The 20,556-nt window shown below is 35.0% G+C and overlaps 1 protein-coding gene across 1 annotated transcript; it reads left to right on the forward strand.

Annotated features, from left to right (window-relative positions):
* The first annotated feature begins 1,398 nt into the window (after positions 1 to 1,398).
* On the forward strand, positions 1,399 to 15,943 carry LOC128555084 (mitochondrial import inner membrane translocase subunit Tim23-like). Its single transcript, XM_053536481.1, has 7 exons — positions 1,399 to 1,538; positions 6,788 to 6,843; positions 8,066 to 8,162; positions 11,270 to 11,351; positions 12,175 to 12,233; positions 12,666 to 12,776; positions 14,129 to 15,943. The coding sequence occupies exons 1-7, from the start codon at positions 1,475 to 1,477 to the stop codon at positions 14,224 to 14,226; spliced, it is 567 nt and encodes a 188-aa protein (XP_053392456.1). The 5' UTR covers positions 1,399 to 1,474; the 3' UTR covers positions 14,227 to 15,943.
* Positions 15,944 to 20,556: the final 4,613 nt, after the last annotated feature.

Below are 20,556 nucleotides of genomic sequence, written 5' to 3' on the forward strand. Positions count from 1 at the left end.
ATTAACCTTAATCATATTCAAAAAAAGGTCCCAGACTGTTAGCAGTTAGGTAAATTAAATTGAATTTCGACCAAGAGTGTTTGTGCTATATATAAAATTCTGGTCAAGAACTTTTTACAATGAATTTGAAATAAGAATATACAAGTAAATGGTTGTTTGTCATTCTCACATACACGAGTTTTACCATAGCTGTATTGGTGGAACACAATTTGTCCTAAAAGAGTGTCATTTGACAATAATGGCATTTAAAAGAATTAAAATAGTCCGTGTTTAGGATAGCAGGATTATGTAAGTTCCGGTATCTATACTACAAAAGAATATCAGAACAAGATGATATTGAATGTGATGTTACACAGGCATAATGTGTAAATTGTTTTGTTTTATTTTTTGGATTGTTTTGTCGTTTTTAGAAACTATTTGTTTGTAACAAATGAACTGAAAAGAATATGTGCATTCCCGAATTCAGAAATTTTTATCAGAGAAACAAATTGATAGCAAAGGCATGATCGTTGTAAACAGAAACAAAATTGGTAATAATTTATTATTATGTATAAATAAATGACTTGCATTAAAATATTTATCCAAAACTACTGAGGAAGAGTGTGTTTTACGCATGCTCACTGACAACACATAAAGGCCTGATATTGGGTCACTTTTGAATGACTGTTTCACCATATATAATACTATGAGGAAAATTTTGTAAATGACAAAGTGTTCGAATTTATCAATGTTCGTACAGCCCCCATTTTACATACCCCTTTCCGGCGCTCACTTCGTGTGAGTTAAAATTTGCTTACTAAATATAAATTTGAATTATGTAAAGTTTTCAGCAAAAGCATTATTTTGATACCAATAAATGATAACAATTTGCAGATATAAAAAAGTGACAGGTAAAAAATCCCTCGTTATCTGTCCGGGTTTATGCAACAGTTTCGTTTTTGTCATGTTGAGCGACATGTGAAGTTTCCACTTTTCTCTATTTTATCATCAGTACAACTAATGGTGCATTTTGGGACTAGATTCTGTGCACCCAAATATCACTATTATCTTTAACTCATGAACACTATTTTCCATTGTCTGTCTAGTCTTGATACATTTGAAGAAATGATTAGATCTATGTTCATTTAAACAAAACTTTTTAAAACATTTCCCCTTCTTGTTTTTATAACAATAGCAAAACCATCAGGCTTACTGTCAAAACTGAAAGCCAAACAGAAAATATCGGAAAGAACAATTTAATGCAGAAAAAATGAAAGAATCCGTATCACTATCACTAGGTTTTCCCGTCAGATAGGCAGCGCCTAATTTCATATTATGAAATAAATAAGGAATTGAATTGGTAGAATGTAACCTCCATTGCGCACTATAGGCGTACCAACTTCAGAACATATTCTTTATGGACTAATTTGCAATCAGTTCTTTTTCCGGGATACAATTTGTGCATGTTCGTAAAATTATTGCGTAAGGCAAAATTATGACTGAAAACAAAAGCTTTGGTGGATTTTTTGGATCCTCTGATCCAGATTTAAACATTCCAGGTATAAATCACTTAACAAAGTTTCATATTCATTGAGAAATTCTGTTGAATCTTAAAATTACGGTTTGTCCTTCGTCGAGTTCATGTACAAAAAGTGGGAGGGGTAAAACACGAAGTTGCGTGTTTCATAACAAATGAGACAAGTTTGATTCTCATGTTAATAATTAGCCAGATTAGGTTAAGTAGATTTACTTTGATCCAGTGAAATATTTCTAATCTTATAAGATGAATTGTAGCAAGGAACTTGGAAGTTTCAAGCCAACTAGTAACTGGCCTCTAGCCTGTAGAGATAGTATGCCTCTTTCTCTTAACTCCGGGCCTTCTCATTGGATTATGGTCAAAACAGTATGGAAATGGCTGAGTTATGACGGATGATAATTTCAGGGCTCGAGCTACGGGGCGTCTTGAGCGAAATAGTCGCTTTGGATAGATCTCCCCACTTTGCTCTAATCTAACATCAAAGCGAAATTTAAGTTGCCTGAATTTTTTTATTCACACTCCACGAATTATCGACCTGTTGACACTCGATTACACATGGCATAATTTAAGCTCCACCTGCTTCAGATACCAAAAAGAGCAAAGGTGATCTTTCGTTTTATAAAAACAAAGCAGTAGCAGTGTCCGACAAATCAATTGCCCGGAGCCCGCGGGCTACCAGAAATTTTCGTCGGGCTACCAAAAAAATACCGGCGGAAGCCCGCCGGGCAACCATAAATTTGAAGCATCAGTAGCCCGGTTATTGTATATTTTACAAAACTCCCCAACAAAATCATCAACATCCGGTCGTTTACTCGATTGCAATAAACAACTTTCCATGTGTACTGATTAACGGGTCGTAAACCGTGCTATTAGTTTAACCCCGCCCATTTATCGATAATTTCAACGGTGGCCGCAGAAGCAGTCTCCGCCTACGAATATCAAATATGCAAACTATCGTGGACTGGTCTCCGCTCGACTAATCAAAGTAGACCGATTTAACGATCGTTAATTATGACCGATGTACCAGTCAAAATCTCTAAATTCAATCGGATCCTCTCGTACATTACCGACGACTGATTATGATAGGTACCACGCTTTCACTGCTTCGACAGTTCAAAGGCTGGGAACCAGCGTAAAATGAGCCATTAGTAACATGTCTGTCAGCATGTGCGAAAAACACGTAAAACATAAAAACTGTCAATTTACTACACGAGTTTTTTTGTATAATGCCGATTTCTTTGGTTAATACCATTTCATGATTATGTGAACATTTAACTTTTTTTTTTTTTTTAGAGATTATAGAATGTTTATAGAATGTACAAGTACTCAAGTTGATCTCAATATTGACACAGGTGGCAGTATCATTGAATCAATGATTGATTGCCAAGCACCAATCAGACTGGTCACCCCTTCCCCACCCGAAGACCCCTGATACCACCCTGAAAAAAATTCTGACATTCTCAGGTGTTCCTTAATATCCCCACCCTACAAGACCCCTGATACAACCCTGAATTTGTTTTCAACTATCAAACTACTGTTTTGATAGCTGAAATTTTTTTTCAGGATTGTATCAGGGGTCTTGTAGGGTGGGGATATTAAGTAACACCTGAGAATATCAGATTTTTTTTCAGGGTGGTATAGTGTTTCCTGCAGACTCTAAAAGGGGCATGGTGCTTCCCTTGAAAAGGGGCACTTTTAATGCGCGGTTTGGCACTGAAAGGGCATTCGTCCAAGTACGCTTGCTGGCATCATTTTACAGACACCATTTTACATACTATTTTCACATTGCATTTGAGAATTTTTCATATCTCAGATATGGGGTAGGTATTTTTTATTATTCCTTAGATAATGTTTACCATACTTTCAAACATTCTTATTTTGTTACCAACATGAAGTGCTGGCTTGCAGAGACAGATATCAGGTGATAATTTAATAAGCGACAAGTTTTATTGAACAACTATCAATGCCCAACTTTATTTTGTCAATCATCACATGCCATTTCACCATTGAATTACGTTAAGAGCATAGGCAGTTCGTCAAATCTACATGTAATCAATGACTGTGTACCTATATCGCTGATTAAACCCATTGTTCTTCGTTGTCAGTACGATTTAGAAGACAAATCTACATGGAAAGTTACATTTTTCTTTTGTTTTGGGCATACGAAAACGAAAGTAGAATGCTACGTAAAAAGTACATGCTGTGAAATTTGCTAGATTAGATCGTCTGCCACTATTTTTATCAAGTTTCTGCGATACATACACTAGTTTGAATCAATGACTGACTATGAATCTGGTTTTTTTTCTGTCTAATCATACAGTATTAAGTAAAATAAACATACATGTGAATACCTATGGTTCATTGCGAATAATAATTCAAAATTTCGGCTTGCTTGAATGCGGCCGTGCACTTTCAACTTACATTTCAGCCTTATAAAATTATTTTGACAAATTATTTACTAAAACAAAACTAGGGCCTTGCATTTTTAGTTTATTCATTTAAATCTCGATCAGGTTTTATAACTTAATCGCTAGGTTATCGGTTATTTTCATACCGATGTACGTTTTCAAATTTTCAAGATGGTGGCGACTTCTGCGTCGGCGCGTCATGAATGTGCTTTTGAAAGTACTACTTCGTAATTATTAAACAAGACATTTGTCGATTTTAATGAATTTGGTATCATTCTGAAGCTTAAATGTTTATCTTGTATTATTTTTATAAATGATACCCGTGAAGGAATAAAATATATCTTGTAGATAAAATCGATGTAAAACATTTTGAGTCTGGTCATTTTTCATGGGTTGGTCGGCGATCGGCAAAGGGCAAATATTCAACATTTTATTTTTAAAGGCCTAATGAGCGCATCAAAAATGTGCGACAATCAATCTACATTTTAACTGATTACAACCTTTTAAAATAATTATCCTTTAATCATGTGTTAATTGACCGTTTTCAATCATCTCTTCCGTAAAAAGGCTAAATGTAGCTTCTTCGCCGACGTGCTAAAAACAACAAATTTTCATCTACTGTTTCCAATTAAAGAATCATAAAACAGTAATTGATTGCATAATCCTGTGTTCTTAATCAGGGTCATTCACGGTTGATGCACCCACGTGTCGACCTGTTGATCAAAGCCGCTAATTGACGGTACAATACACGGAACATGCCCCGCGGACATTGGCTATCCAGGCTGGTTTTGAAAGGGCACTTTTCAAGATAAATACAAAAACATGGCGCAAACGGGCAGCTTGAAGGGCACCTTGGCGGCACTTCAAACGGGGCATGGCGCTGCGCCATGTTAAAAAGGCCTGCAGGAAACACTAGTGGTATCAGGGGTCTTAGGGTGGGGAAGGGGTGACCAATCAATGATACTGCCACCTGCGAAGATTGACAGTGACTTGCAATTTAAATACATTTTGTGAACATCTAACACAAATTATTTGTGATTACTGGTATAGAAAGTATAAGTACTCAAGTTGATCTCAATACTGACAGAAATTTACAATTTTAATATTTTAAGACTTTTAAGTTGTAAACTAAGAGATACTTGTGTAAAAATGTTTCTTTAATAAGATGTTGTATTAACTTCAACTTGTACTTCTATATTATGATTAAAGAGAATGAAATGTTTATCTTTGTGTTTTTAGATTTCTGTTATTAACAAAATATTGTTAAAGACCCATCTTATTCTCACATCTCAGTAAGTCGGGTACGGATAGAGCAAGTTAGTACATTCATGGTTAATTTTCTGGGCAACTATAAGAAAATGCTGGGCTACCAGAAAAAAAATCTGGTAGCCCAGTGGGCTACCAGTAAAATTATAAATTTGTCGGACACTGAGTAGGGATTTATATTAGTATTATTACAATCTAACATGGCTCGATTTGATTGCCAGTTAAACAAAGAAGAAAGTCAAGCTCTGTATACTGTGCGATAAATAATGGTTGACGCGTGGACCAGTAAGACAGCCTTATGACATCAAATTGCCACATGGCGTTCGGTTATTTACTACTCAAATAAATGAAGCCCAGCATAATTCTTACCAAAATATTTCAATGACCATGTAAGAATGAAAACAATCGAGGTCTTCTTGTGGTTTGTTGTCTAATTTACCACGGTTCATCGTTCAAATGCTTAGATATTAAACCACTCAGGCTAACGCCCTTGTGGTTCAATTCTTGCGCATCTGAACTCTGAACCGTGATAAATTAGACAACAAACCACTTGAAGGCCTTGATTATTTGTTAACTAAATTATACGTAACATTCTTGTTTGACTTTTCAAAAAGCATCTTGCCTTGGATAGTTTCCTTGAATCCACATAATTTAAATTATTTTACTCTTATTTTTTTAAATGGAGACTTTATATTACTAACACTTTCAGTGACTAAAATAACTTTACTGAAATTCACACAAATTTTTGACACCTGCAACTTTTTATGCGCGCACACATTTTTGTTTAGGTCCACCTTTTCTCAAAAACTGTAAGAGCTACAGCTTTAAAACTTTGCACATTTGTTTATCATCATTAGGTGACTATGTAGGTCAAGAACCATAACTCGGGTATGCATTTTGTCAGAATTATGGCCCTTTTTGTACTTTGAAAATTTGAGTTTTTGTTAAGGTCCACTTTTCCCTCCAAAAAACTATATGAGCTACAGCTTTGAAACTTTGCACACTTGTTTATCATCATTAGATAAGTAAAAGCTGGAAAGTCTCCATAGTTATAATACATAATTGTGTTGGTGTGACGTTAAACAAAAAAAATCAAACTCACCTGTAAAGTAATTGACAAATCACAGTCTTGACCCTGGCAATAACTAAAACTGCTTTAGCCCTGCTGATCCTGCACAACCATTACAAGCCGAGAACCGGCGAACCCGGCACTTCAGAGCAGAATAATATAGTTGAGCTCTTCCATGAAAAAGGTATGATTAGTAGTTAATAAAGTAACCCTAGTCTTTGGGCTGAACTCGCTGCTAGGGTTTTAATCTCCAGGTCAGACTTTGAAACCCTAAGAATCTTCATCATTTAGTCCTCACCTGGGCAGTTTGTGATTATTCATGGAAGTCATATGATGTAACTCATTACTGTTTACTTCTGATGGCAAAAACCCAATGATGAAGAAAAATTCAGTCACGTGGTCACTGTAGAGGTTTTTGGGTACAGTATCAGTACCTTGATTTTGCTATAATAATTTAAACAAGTGAAAGTTTGTTTTTTTTTCTTTTAAAATTGATTACTACAAAGATATATGTGTTATTTATTTCAGTAAAGGGGACAGCAGGACTCTCTCCATACATGAATTTAGACCCAACGCTCATTTCGGTATGTCAGACATTTTTTCTCATACCTCACTGAACATGGTTGAACATAATTTCCGTACAACCATGTAAGTGTCGGTATTTTATATTTACATGTTTGTATTATTAGACATGTTTTCTTACAACGTTGCACATTATGAATATGAACTTTAAGGACAGAACCACTGAGGTTTGCTTACGTTATATTATTATGTAAACTTAAGTACATATTGATATTGCTTACTTTGATAATACAGTCAAACCTGCTTAAGAGACCACCTGTACATGTATTAAGCAAAAACCTGTGTTATATGATCATTAGTTTTAGGTCCCTCTATAGTACATTTCATATAGATTGAACCTGTATTAAAAGACCACCTGTCTTATGAGACCACATTTTTGCTCTCCCTTGAGTGGTCTCTTAAAACAGGTTTCACTGTAATACATGTACAGATAATAAGTTTTGCATATTCAGATTGATTTGCTGTACACATAGTAAATCCCTACACTTATACAAAAAAGTCGTCTTATTTGCATGGCCAAGTGGCTACCTACACCTCTGTCGTAAATGTACAATCATTGTTTTGGATAAAGCTATTTATCAGATTCCAAGCATAATAATGGATGATGAAATGAGAAAGGGCATTTCAATTTACAGTCGAAAGTAATTGAAAGTATATTGATATTTCTAATACACATGTATACCTTAAAAAAAATACCCTTACCAGACTACGCAGTTGTCACTAGATAGTTTTACAGTGTTCAATTGCTATTAGGTGTTAAAGGCACTGAACTAAAAATGGTCTTCTTTAAAATTGAAGTTTGGTCATATTATGAATATTATTAGAATATGAGTTTTTGTTTCAAAACTGTCTAAAAAAATGCCAAATCAAGAAGAAAAAAGATGCCCCAGTCAGGAGTCAAACCCAGGCCGCCGCGGCAGTAGAAACTTTCCCGTGATCTTGACCAATACACCATGGAGTAATATGTATTTAAGGATCGTTAAATATAGATACATTTGTAATAAAAACAACTAAGGGTAATTCTCATGTGTTTCCATAACATATAGTCTGTCAGTAATTCAGTGTCAAAGCTTTCTAAAAGAAATATAGCATTAGTTTCCTGTTCTCTTTTTTTGTTTTTGTTGTTGTACCATCTGGAGGCAAGCACCTTTAAATAACTATTTCTAACAAAAAAAGACTGTGCATGCCCTTTGTAAGGTTACAGTAACCATGTTGTTGTTTTAGGATAATGAAAATTACATCTTGTCTGAGGGAGCAGGAGGTCATCACAGAGGAAAGTTTGAGAAGGCTTTCTCACAGATTGGTGGATGTGTGTTTGTAGGTAAGTTTAAGCTTGCACGTATTGTATTTTTTTGTACTTTTTGAATGGCCTACAGTGTTTTTCCACTAAAGTACTTTAATTGTGACCCATAAGGGTAAGTAATGCCTCTTGAAATATAGTTTTACTTACCTTTAGTGTCGGGAATTTTAGCAACATACTAGTATTGCTGAAGATAAAAAATATGATGCATTTTTGGCTATAAAGTCAGCTGAGGAAAAACATCGAAATTAGTGTCCAAGTTTCATATATACATTTGTTACTGCAATTGTTTTGCAATTATTTATGTATTTAAACTTTGTAAGTGGATTATATTTTTTTTTATACGCCCGTCTCTGAAAGAGTGGGGGGTATTCTGTGAACACTCGTGGCGGGCGGCGTTCGGCGTCCAAAAGCATGTCCGCTCGCTTAAGTCAAACATTTTTCATCCAATCTTCACCAAACTTGGTGACAATGTTTGTGGGCATAATATCTCGGCCAGGTTTGATAACCAGCAAAATCTCCCAAGGTATTCTTGGATTATGGCCCTTGAATTACTTGAAAATCTGCAAATTTAGCCTTGTCCGCTTTCTAAATCGATCAGTTTTCATCCGGTCTTCCACTAACTTGCAGCTGGAGCCTGGATGCCCTCCTTACATGTTGACTTCAGCAGGGCAAGTGAACAATCTTAGTTCTAAACATTGTGGGCATAATATCTCAGCCACATTCGATAACCAGCCAAATCGCCCCAGGCAGTCTTGGATTATGTCCTTTGAATTACTCGAAATCTGGGAATTTAGCCTTGTCCGCTCTCTAAGTCGAACAGTTTTTATCCGATCTTCACCAAACTTGCTGACAATGTTTGTGGGCAGTCTGCCACTGTTGTTTTATATGAGAAGGCACTTTTCCCCGAATTGAGTCACAGGTATTAAATTGGAGAGAGAAGTAAGATACTTTTAAGAATTTCTGTTGCAGCTTGATTACTGGCAGGGGCGTAGCTAGGCCTTGGAGAATGTGTACGCAAGCATTCTAGGGGGTTTTTTGTTTCCTAGAACGTTTTTGGTGCAATCTGGGAGTATTTTCACAAGAAACAGAGTCAATAAAACGTGTTAAATTCCAGGGTTTTATGTAATTACATCTATTTTTCAAAGTAGATTTTTTGACATTACAAGCGATATTGTCATTTAAATATTTTTCATTTCTAAAAATGTAGAGAAAACATTTAAATGCTCTCTTCCGCGATGTTTTTCTAATGACGTTTCTCCATCCAACAATAATGAATTTTAAGAAATGATATTTCGGCCTGGTGATTAATGCTTACTTAATTTTAGTAGTATAACTTTAATTTGTATAAAGTCGTGTAATAATATTATATGCATATTATTCTAATGGTAGAATATCGAATTGACGGATGTAAAATACAGTGGTTAACATACGTCGCACTAGAAAAATCAAAGAACAATATAAATCCGACGTACAGACATTTAACAACATGTTTCAGTTCATTAAAGAATAAGCGCCAATTTCCTGTTCTTCCTTCTAGTGAAGTTGTCTAGAACAGACTTGCTGTTCAGTACCTTTTCCCGGTAAACGTTTAACAGCCCAAGTCCTAATAGCCTGTCAGTGGTCACTGCGTTCCGCAAGTATGTCTTTATTCGTCTCATTACATTAAATGATCGTTCAGCGGTAGCTGTTGATACTGGAATACTAGCAAGAACACAGAGTACAATATAGATGGATGGATATAGGTCTTGGTGGGCAGCTTTAATGGTGTCTGGCAAGCTGAATGGAATATCTGTCTCAATGGCACCCGCCCAGTGGCAACAGTGTTTGATTAAATATTTCAACGAGATTATTATGTTTCCAGTTAATACACTGAACCGCTTTCAAAACGCTCCACTTACATATAATTGTATGCTTTATAAGACGAATACTACAAAAATGAAAGTCACAAATGACACAAAAATCGTTAAAGTAAGGAATTTTGCCGAAAATGCTGATCGAATTAGCAATTTTTTTCATCAAAATGTTTTTAATGCATTCGTCATTACCTATTAAACATTTTTATGATCAAAACAGACTTAACCCGTACTTATTAACATTGAATTTTAGGTGGAAACCAAAAGGCTCTCTTTACGGATACTTCTTTATAGATTTGGTAAAAAGAGCCTAAAATTTTGAATCCTTTGAAATATTTTACCAAAATGAAATATTATTTCATGTTAAATACAAATCAACCGTTTTGTAGAACGTTCTATTTCGAATTTTCTACTTCTGTCGTAAATTAACCCCGTATCACTTAACTTTCTTACGCTACCGGTAGCCTTTTCGCAATAACTTTAAAACTACCAAAAAACTGAATACATTTTCCAGGGAATTTAGAATAATGTATAAGACAACGTTTGATACAAAATGCACAGTGAAATAAGGCTAAAATAGCGATTTTATCACTAATCCGATGAAACCCTTGTTTTTTCAAAGTACAATGTAAATAATTATGCTACAGTAGTTACTAGCGCGAATGTTAACGGTTTTCATTAGAAATGTTCAAATTACGGCAATGTTTGTTGTTAGTTAGTTTTCCTTCAAACGCTGTCTGATCCTGAGACTTTCACGGAAATATCTTCGGACGACGGTAGTACAGCGAAAAGACTACTGGCAGCGTAGGAAAATTTGAGTGTATGCCTCGAGAACGCTGTACCTAACTTCATCATTTCGGCTCAGGTTCCCATGAAAAACGTCTGGATAAGGCAGACCATTTGACATATTTCGGTCATATTTAAACTTACGGTGAAGAAACTTTTCAAGAAAGATAAATCTTCTTATACTTAATATGTACTTCTTTACATTCAAAGCGCGACAAAGATCGCTGTTAAGAATTCTTCTGAAAGAAAGGAAATATATCGATATATACCCCCTCTCCCCTTCAGTTTTTATTGCATTTTTAGACTTTTTATTTTTTTAATTCTTGAGGACCATGTGTACGCAACTGCGTTTTTTGCGTATAGGTAGCTACGCGCCTGACTGGATAATTTCATTCACAGAAGTAATATGATACTTTTTAGCTGTCCTGGACATGTACAATAGTTGTATTAATGCACAATAGTTGTATTCTGTTTTCTGTCTTGCAGGAGGTGCACTGGGAGGAGCTAATGGTATTTACACAGGTCTGAAAGAAACTAAGGGATTACAGGGATCTGTAAAACGAACACAGTAAGACTTAGTTTTTCTCTTTTCAGAAAAATTTGTATACAGACCATTGTGTCATGAAGAAAGTTGAAAAATTATCTTAGAAAATATGGATTTTTATGCAAGAAATTGAATGTTCAACTGAAGTTGTTATCAAAATGGTATAATACCTCACTTGTTTAAATAAAAATGTAATATTTTTATGTTTACACAATCAGTTCATGGTACCATAAACATATGCCAGTTTCATTTATTCCTTTTTATCTTCATCTGTCTTATTAACCTTTAGCCTGCTGGCGGCAAATGATTCTGCCTTTGCGACCAGTGCAGACATTCTGCCTTTGCAACCAGAGCAGACCAAGATCAACCTGCATGTCCATGCAGGCTGATCATGGTCTGCACAGTTTGCTGTTCAGTCAGTAAATTTTTCGTGAACACCCGTTCGAATGATAAATGGTTTTGCCCAAATTGAATGATAGACCAGTCCATTTTAGAAATTTAGTGGGCTAAAGGTTAATAAAATAGAGAGAAAACAGCTCCTCCATTGTATATACAATATGTGTTTAAACTAACAATGTATATCACTTGCCACGCTGAAGTCAACATGTAAGGAGGGCATCCAGCTGGCTTGCTGAAATTCTGTAATGCTATCCAGATACCTGTCTGTAATATTACTCAGAGTGGCACTTGTGATCTTCCTCTACCAGTACATATAGCCTGGGTAATTATGGCTAAAAACGCAGAAAAAAACATACTTTAAGTTAGAAAACATAAAGATCTGTATTTCAGTGAAAACTTCACCATAAGTTCTTTCTTGTGATGTGATCATTTTGGCTTTTGTTTTCAGAATGTTGAATTTCATTGCAAAACAGGGAGCATCCTCGGCACAAGCATTTGGGACAGTCGGTATGTACATGTGTGATCTTATTTAATATTGTACAGTTATGTTTATGAAAGTTATATTTTTGCAAAATGGCCAACACACAAAATTCAATATGCATGATTGAGTAATTAAAAGAAGGATTGTCAATAGCAGTAACTTGCGCAAAAGCAAATTCTTTATAACACAAACATAAAAAATATGTTGTCTAACAAATTGCAAAAGGAATTTGATGTAAAAATTATCTGAACTTTTAATACTGGAGCTTGAGAAATATTTGCAGTAATTTTAGTTTTTATAGCCATGTATCCATACTAGTGGTACATCTGTTTGAAGCAGACTAATTTTTATGGATTTCAAAATGTATGAAATTTCTTGCCCAAGAAGATTTCAAAATGTTTTATCTGTTAAAACTTGGTTATTATTATTAATAAATATAAAAACATTTTACACTTCAGCATTCATGTACAGTGCAATAGACACAAGTTTATCACTGTTAGGAAGCCCAGATGAAGATCTGAACACAGTAATATCTGGTACCGCTACCGGGCTTTTATATAAATCTACAGGTATACTTTTAGTTCAGTTTTATGTGTTGTATATGACAGTTATATATATATTACTTGTTTGTGTCTAGGCTTTGTTCGCAGTGTTTATCTTTCAAAATATGTTGTGTATTTAAGAATTAAATGGTATTTTCTGTGCATTTAGGTGGGTATAAATTCACGCAATCTATTCTTGGATGATTTGCAAGAATTCTCAGTTAAGGCACAAAAATTGCATCATGTTCAATTGAAATTAATCTTCTAATACAAATGTAGTTTCAGATTTTAATTTAAATTATCCTTCAATCTACAAAGAATCATATAATCTTGTTGATTCAGTTTTGATGTTTACAATCAGAAATATTTAATAGTTTTAGCTACTATTTAATGTGGTTTATGAAATTTTGGTCTCCAATTTTGAAAAACTTGTTTTGTGAATGATGTCAGATAGCTCATGTAGTCTTGTGGAAAAGGCAACCCTTGATGTTATTGTCCCAGTGTTGTTTATACAAAAATGAATGTTTTTTTTTCTTTCTACCAAACACAGTAGTATAATATATGTTAATATTATACCCTTCTCAAATGCGCTCATTTGATTGGTCGAAAGGGGTGCATGCGCAGGTCCGCAAAAAGCAATATTGACCCGCATTTGTGATAATGACTCTTGTGATACCAATTTTTCTTATGTGTATGAAATATGGGCCAGTCAAATGAGTGCATTTGAGAAGGGCATATAATATAACAATTATAGACATACATGTATGTTTCGGTCAATATGTGTTTTTACAGACCTGTAAAAATACATATTAACCTCAGCATAAGTCAATAACTGTATAATATATAAAGCTTACAGTATCTGTATTACATATTACAAGGATGTAAATTCTAATTTATGACAGTGTGGTATTTATGACATCAGTTAACCTTTAGCATGCTAAATTTCTAAAATGAACTGGTCCATTGTTCAATTTGGGCAATACCATTTATTATTCAAAGGGGTGTTCTCTGAAAATTTACTGACTGAATAGCGAACAGTGCAGACCATGATTAGCCTGCACGGATGTGCAGGCTAATCTTGGTCTGCACTGGTCGCAAAGGCAGAATAATTGCCGCCAGCAGGCTAAAGGTTAAACAAAGAAGGAAGTTAAACATTACATATTACACAGTAGCAGACTTTCTGGTCAGTATGCTGTAATATGAACCAGAAAAAAAAAATTAACCAAATACTGTAGCTGAGATCAATTTTCTTATTTTTCAGCTGCAGATCTGTTATGAAACAAAAACTGTTACAGTAAAAATTTGTTGATAAATTTACCATATTATTTTGAGACAGATTTGTCATTTAAACTTACTTAACTTTTATTTTTCTTTTTCAGCGGGATTAAAAGGTTTACGAGTGGGAGGAGCTGTGGGACTTGGTCTATCATTAGCTTACTGCTGTATGACAAGTCCTCGAATATGGTCAAATTATTGAACAGTATACATGTGAACAATGTTATAAATTACACACTTGGGAATCTGTGATAATGCAACAGTGACTTTGATTAGTTTGACACCATCAACCTAAGGGCAAAACAATTTTATTTTCGATAGTGATCATGAAGAACATATTAGTTATCATGCAGAATGATGTGGAGTTGCTGTTTCTGTTGCCAAAAGAAGAATTTTAGAACGTATATACCAATATTCACCAGTTCTTCAGAATTAAATGGCTATCTTGATGTAGCAGATAAGGTGCTGATGGCTCACTGAGGTGATTAAGGGTTTGAGCTTGGATGACTACCAATCGAACGCCAATCCCAGAGTTAGCCATAAGTTTTTTTCTCCAGGAATAGGCCTGGTGAATGATTTTTCAAGCTACATGCTGTCAGTGTAGTGGAGCTTAAATGTATATGAAGTTTTATTATGTACACTATTATTAGAAAATCTAGTGTGAAAGGTTTGTTTTGATGAAGTCTATGTTACTACAATATATATATCATATAGATCATGTGTTACATGTATTTGTACTTCATAATTATGTTATGACTGTTTGTAATGATGGAACTTAGAGAGTATTGTTGTGTGCATATAGGCAGCTGACATACATTGTTTTCTTAGTTGACAGAAAATGTCTTTAATGAGTACCCGGATCATGCAGAGATGTCTGGATTATTCTTCTGATTAATACGGATATTGATGCATGGTGTTGTTACAAGAAGTTTGAACTACTGATTGTCCCCAGGGTTAAAAAACAAAAATTAGTCACATGTGGGAGTTGACCAGTTACCTCATATGCATGTGTTCAGGGAGAAGAATTTTGTTCACTTGGTTAGACAGAGTGAGTGCAGATCTAAGGGGTACATTGTTGTGAGTTTGGTCCCTTGGCAAGGCATAATTTATTATGTTTTCTGTGACGATTTGATAGAGGACATTGTGTCAAGGTCATGTGTTCAATACTCGGGCAAGGCTTGTGTTCTCCATGGTGAATTGATAAAAGACATTGTGTCAGAAATCATTCGTCCTTAACCTTCGATTCATATGGAGAAATTGGCAGTAACTTGCGGAGAACAGGTTGTTACAGGTTCAGAATTCAGTAATATTGGGATATGTTAACTGCCACTGTTAGACAGCTGACTTTGGAAAAATTGCACTACACACAAAACTATCAAATGTGGTGGAAGCGATTCTGGTTTAAGAGTGAATATGGCGATTATGAAGTCTGATAACTATATAACTAGTTGTACAAAAGCTAATGTTTGTATTCAAAGTGTACATTTAGTTCAATTAATATTTCATCCTTTTAATTTATAAAAATGGTGTAAAACACGATCGTATCCATACAACCGTCGAATCTTTGCATATTTTTAATACTGTATTTTATAAAGCTTTTGCAAGCTTCTTTAAAATTAACTAATGGAATTTGTACTGAATTCCTGGTAAAGGTTAATTGTATTTCACATTTTTGTTGAAAGTTAATTTGAAATTGATACAAGACAACTGACATAAAAGAACTTTGAATGTGTGGTAGAGATGTATTTTGCAAACATGTAAAGAGGACATGGAATATAGAAGTACAAGGAATATATTAATTTTCCTATGGCACTATATTTGTTTTATCCTTCTATTACTGATGTGAAATGTTTTATTAGATACTTGCAACTATTTCTTTAACTGGAATTGTGAGTTTTTAAAATAAATTATTAACAGGACTGCTTTTTTGTCTTTAAAGTTTTCATGTTTTCTTCGTTACAAGGTGCACATTGTGAGTTGTTGTGGCTTCCTTGCTTGAGTCGTTAATACTGTAGAGGTTGTCAAGAGGTCATAAGTTTGGCTCAGGCTTTATGAAACTTTGCTAGACTTATGTTTGCTTTAATATTGAACAAGACTTAGTTCGAATCATAGAAAAACTTCGTAAACACTCCAGAGGCCACGTTTGGTCAAGACATTTGCCCTTGCAAAGTTCAGGCAAGCTTTTAAAGTGGGCTCTCTAGGTTTCTGACATACATGAAATTGGTAAGCCTGTTTGCCTTAATAAAATCTCGATTTTTTTTTTAAAAATGAAAATGCTTCTAATTCAAAAGTTATTATTCCCCGACGAAGTCGAAGGATTAGTTTTGGTATTGTCCATCTGTTTGTACATCCGAAGCCAAATCTAGGAATTGGTTGGGAAAATTTAAATAAAACACTTCATATACATGTTCACTACTATGAGGTTATGCAGCCCGTTAAGTTTGAGCTATTAAGGTGAGCTATTGTGACCGGTCATTTGCTGGCATGCGGTGTCCGTCAACATTTGCCTTGTGAACACTCTAGAGGCCACATTTTTGACCCAATATTTGAGTCGGCTAAACGCTGAAGGCGTTTGACGAGTCCTTGCTATCGCCCGATTTCTCATTCTCATTAAATGGCCTCACAACACAGCGAATTGATGTAGTTCCATTAAATTGTCTCTAATTTCAAAGAGTTCCTTGACAGGATGAAGTTCAGTTATGTCAGTCCCATTTGCTATGACCAATATACGGTGTAATCTGTCAAAATTATGAAGTGTAATTGTGCAATACTGGAATAAAGCCACGTACTTTCTTCCGCGGTAACTCTTTAAGCATAAACATGCATAACGATTTTGAGGGATTCGGTAATACATTTGCGCATATGATTATGGTGACTAATTTTTATGCCCTTTTGTCACAAAATAGCAAATATGATGTTCACAAATTCAAATAAAAACTGCATATTTACTTATTAGCCAAATTATCCATTTGTTATCCTGTCCGTTTCTAAAAATAATCTTTAAAATCATTGCACAAATAACAAATTTATTGCGCTGTGCATTTCATGAATTGCGCAGGCTTACAAAGCTTGCGTAACATCCAGCGAAAGACAAAATATAGTTCCAGAACATACTGCTAGTATTTTATTGAGCCGGGTACCTCTGAAAGCATTGGAATGTCTCTTATCAAAGAGTTTACCACATCGATGAAATTAAATTATGACAGATTCTTTTTAAATGACCTGAATAAGATATGTGCAGTACGTTAATTCTTCTGCGAGACTTCGCGGATGAATCCCAATTACAATTACATTTTGGGCACTTGTCGGCGAACACACATGACCTGTTTATAACAACGACTTTACATTTGAAAATACGGACTTCGGTTTACCGAAAAAATACTACGAAGATCGACCAGATCAAAATGATGCAAAATTGCGAGTGGCGAAAATGCAAATGTCTACATACATCTTCGTTCTAAATCGTAACCTTTCTAGAGTTTTGACTGGTTCGGATAATTTGCTTACGATTCAGGTCGCAAAAAAACGTCACCCACTCTGCATTTCATGATGACACATGGGGGTTGAATTTTGCAGTCAGTAAGCGAATAAATTATCAGGAGAAGAAGCTCTTACTGGTTTGTTTAATTACTACTAATTTTAAAAATGATCTTATTTCTTATTTTTCGAGAAATAAACAAATCGGCGAAACATTAAATTGTATTTTCTTGTAGATTTTGAAATCGAAAGTAGATCGTCTATGATAGACTGCTTTGACGAAACGAAACAATTTTTTTTATGAAATGATTTAAATAAGAGGTAATTTCACCATAAACTTCAATGTCAGATACTGCCAGTTGCTGCTAAACTGTCTTCGTATCATCACAATTTGTAGAACATTTAGAAAAGTGTAATCATATCTGGATATAATATTTTGGGTAAATATCGAGCTGTTTTATGAAATTTTAACATTCAAGTAACAGACCTGGTAGATATTATTGTAACAGAAATGATTCTAGAATTTATTTTTATAACACATACATAGAATCAATATCAGACTTATATTCTAGTCCTGAGGCATGACCTGAAAGTAAAAATATGAAGTGACAGTCATTCATACTTTGGATATTGTAATACTAAAAAGAATCTAGGTAATTAATACTTAGAAATTGAAACATAAAATTTTCAGTTAGAAATCGCACCAAAGGCTGTATCAAGGGTCTACATTTTCAAAATTTTCTTGTGGTGATAGCCCAAACGCTTCTTGCAGGAGTGGTTATCCTCCCACACCCTCCCCCCATATTGCCACTTTACAGTTTGATACATTTGCCCTTATACCACCTGCCACAATGCCTATTTCAAAATCTGACTGCAATTCAAAGCGGGAAGGAACACCCCTCCCCACACCCACCCTGCTACCGACCACGTAAAAATGGCTCAAACATTTTTCAGCCCAGTCTGGGCCTGTCTGTCTACATGAATCAAAATGGATAATTGAATGTACATGGACTTGGGGACTAGTGACATGGTTTTGAAGGGGTTAACAGGTCTGAAATAGAATAAATGATGGTTTTAACTAAAAAAGAACTGCATTTATTAATATCGGTTAACTTTTCCGAAATTGGTAGCTAGTCCGAGTAACTTCCCTTAGTTTCGAATGCACAATTTTCCTGTCAGTGTAAACATTCATGACACTATAATATTGACACTCAGCAACATTTACATATCTTTAAATGCAAAAGTAAGTATACTTTAAATTCACATCACAATTGAAGAATACCTAATATGATACGGTTATCGCCAGGCCCGTTATCTGTAAAATATCTAAACAGTTCTTTTGTCCATCCATTACAAATTGTATGTGGTAATGTGCGCTATAAAATTTCAATATATAAATTGTCATATTCAAATTTTTTCATGTCCGAATATATACCAGCCGATAATTGTCTGTTTTGGTAATGCCGGAGGTAAATGTTTACTGGAAAAATATATATAGTCATGGGCAGTATCTTAGTGTCAGCTGTCAAATTGTAGTTTGTACTTTCAACATTTTTATTTTTGCGAACCACTCTTCAATTTTTGAGAAATATATTGGGTTTAAATACATTTGTACTTGTATAATGTCAATCAAAGTTTTACTAGGCATCGATTGAATGTCCATTTCATCTATTGTAACAAAATATGTGTTCAGTTGGAAAAAAACAACCTAAAAACAAACTGAAACTCGTAGACTATACTACCAGTATATCAATCATTAGCCGACTCTCAGGCCCTTCAGGCCTTTGATTATGAAACTTGGTCAGAATGTTAGTCTTGATGATCTCTAGATCAAGTTCGAAAATGGGTCATGTGGGGTCAAAAACTAGGTCACTAGGCCAGATCAAAGGAAAAACTTGTGAACACTCCAGAGGCCACAGTTGTGACCCAGTATTTATGAAACTTGGTCAGAATGATTATCTTGATGATTTCTAGGTTAAGTTTGAATCTTGGTCATGTGGGGTCAAAAACTAGGTCACCCTGTCAAATCAAAGGAAGAACTTGTGACCTTGTAGAGGCCACAATTTTGACTCAATTTTTATGATACTTGGTCAGAATATTTGTCTTGATGATATTTAGGTCAAGTGGGACATGTGGGGTCAAAAAATAGGTCACTAGGCCAGATCAAAGGAAAAGCTTGTGAACACTCTAGAGGCCACAGTTGTGACCGAATATTTATGAAACTTGGTGAGAATGATTGTCTTGATGATGTCTAGGTCAAGTTCGAATCTGGGTCATGTGGGATCAAAAACTAGGTCACCCGGTCAGATCAAAGGAAAAGCTTGTGAACACTTTTGAGGTCACAAATTTTGATCATTCTTTATGAAACTTAGTCAGATTGTTTGTCTTGATGATCTGTAGGTGAAATTCGAAAGTGGGTCATGTGGGGTCAAAAACTAGGTCACTAGTCAAGATCAAAGGAAAAGCTTGCGAATACTCTAGAGGCCAAAGATGTGACCCAATATTTATGAAATTTTATCGGAATGATTGTCTTGTTGATTTCTAGGTCAGATTCGAATCTGGGTCATGTGGGGTCAAAAACTAGGTAACCCTGTCAAATCAAAGGAAAAGCTTGTGAACAATTTAGAGGCTACAATTTTGACTCAATCTTTATGAAACTTGGTCAGAATGTTTGTCTTGGTGATTTCTAGGTCAAGTTTGAAGTGGGTCATATTTGGTCATAAACTAGGTCACTAGGCCAGATCAAAGGAAAATCTTGTCAACACTCTAAAGACCACAGTTGTGACCCAGTATTTATGAGACTTGGTCAGGATGTTTGGCTTGATGATTTCTAGGTCAGATTTGAAACAGGGTCATGTGGGTTTATAAACTAGGTCACTAAGCCAGATCAAAGGAAAATCTTGTCAACATTCTTGAGACCACAATTTAAATTTGAAACTCATGAGAATTAATCAGAATGTTTGTCTTGATAATCTATAGGTCATGATCGAATCTGGGTCATGTAGGGTCAAAAACCAGGTCACCTAGTCAAAGCAAAGGAAAAGCTTGTGAACAC

The sequence above is a fragment of the Mercenaria mercenaria genome, chromosome 2 (assembly GCF_021730395.1).
Source record: "Mercenaria mercenaria strain notata chromosome 2, MADL_Memer_1, whole genome shotgun sequence".
In the NCBI taxonomy this organism is placed as follows: Eukaryota; Metazoa; Mollusca; class Bivalvia; order Venerida; family Veneridae; genus Mercenaria; species Mercenaria mercenaria.

What these genes read in the sequence shown, in the direction of transcription:
- LOC128555084 (XM_053536481.1), top strand. Translation starts at nt 1,475, where the DNA reads ATGACTGAAAACAAAAGCTTTGGTGGATTTTTTGGATCCTCTGATCCA. An exon ending in TAGACCCAACGCTCATTTCG is followed by an intron (nt 6,844 to 8,065) that starts GTATGTCAGACA and finishes TTGTTGTTTTAG; the next exon opens with GATAATGAAAATTACATCTT. An exon ending in ACAAGCATTTGGGACAGTCG is followed by an intron (nt 12,234 to 12,665) that starts GTATGTACATGT and finishes TTTACACTTCAG; the next exon opens with CATTCATGTACAGTGCAATA.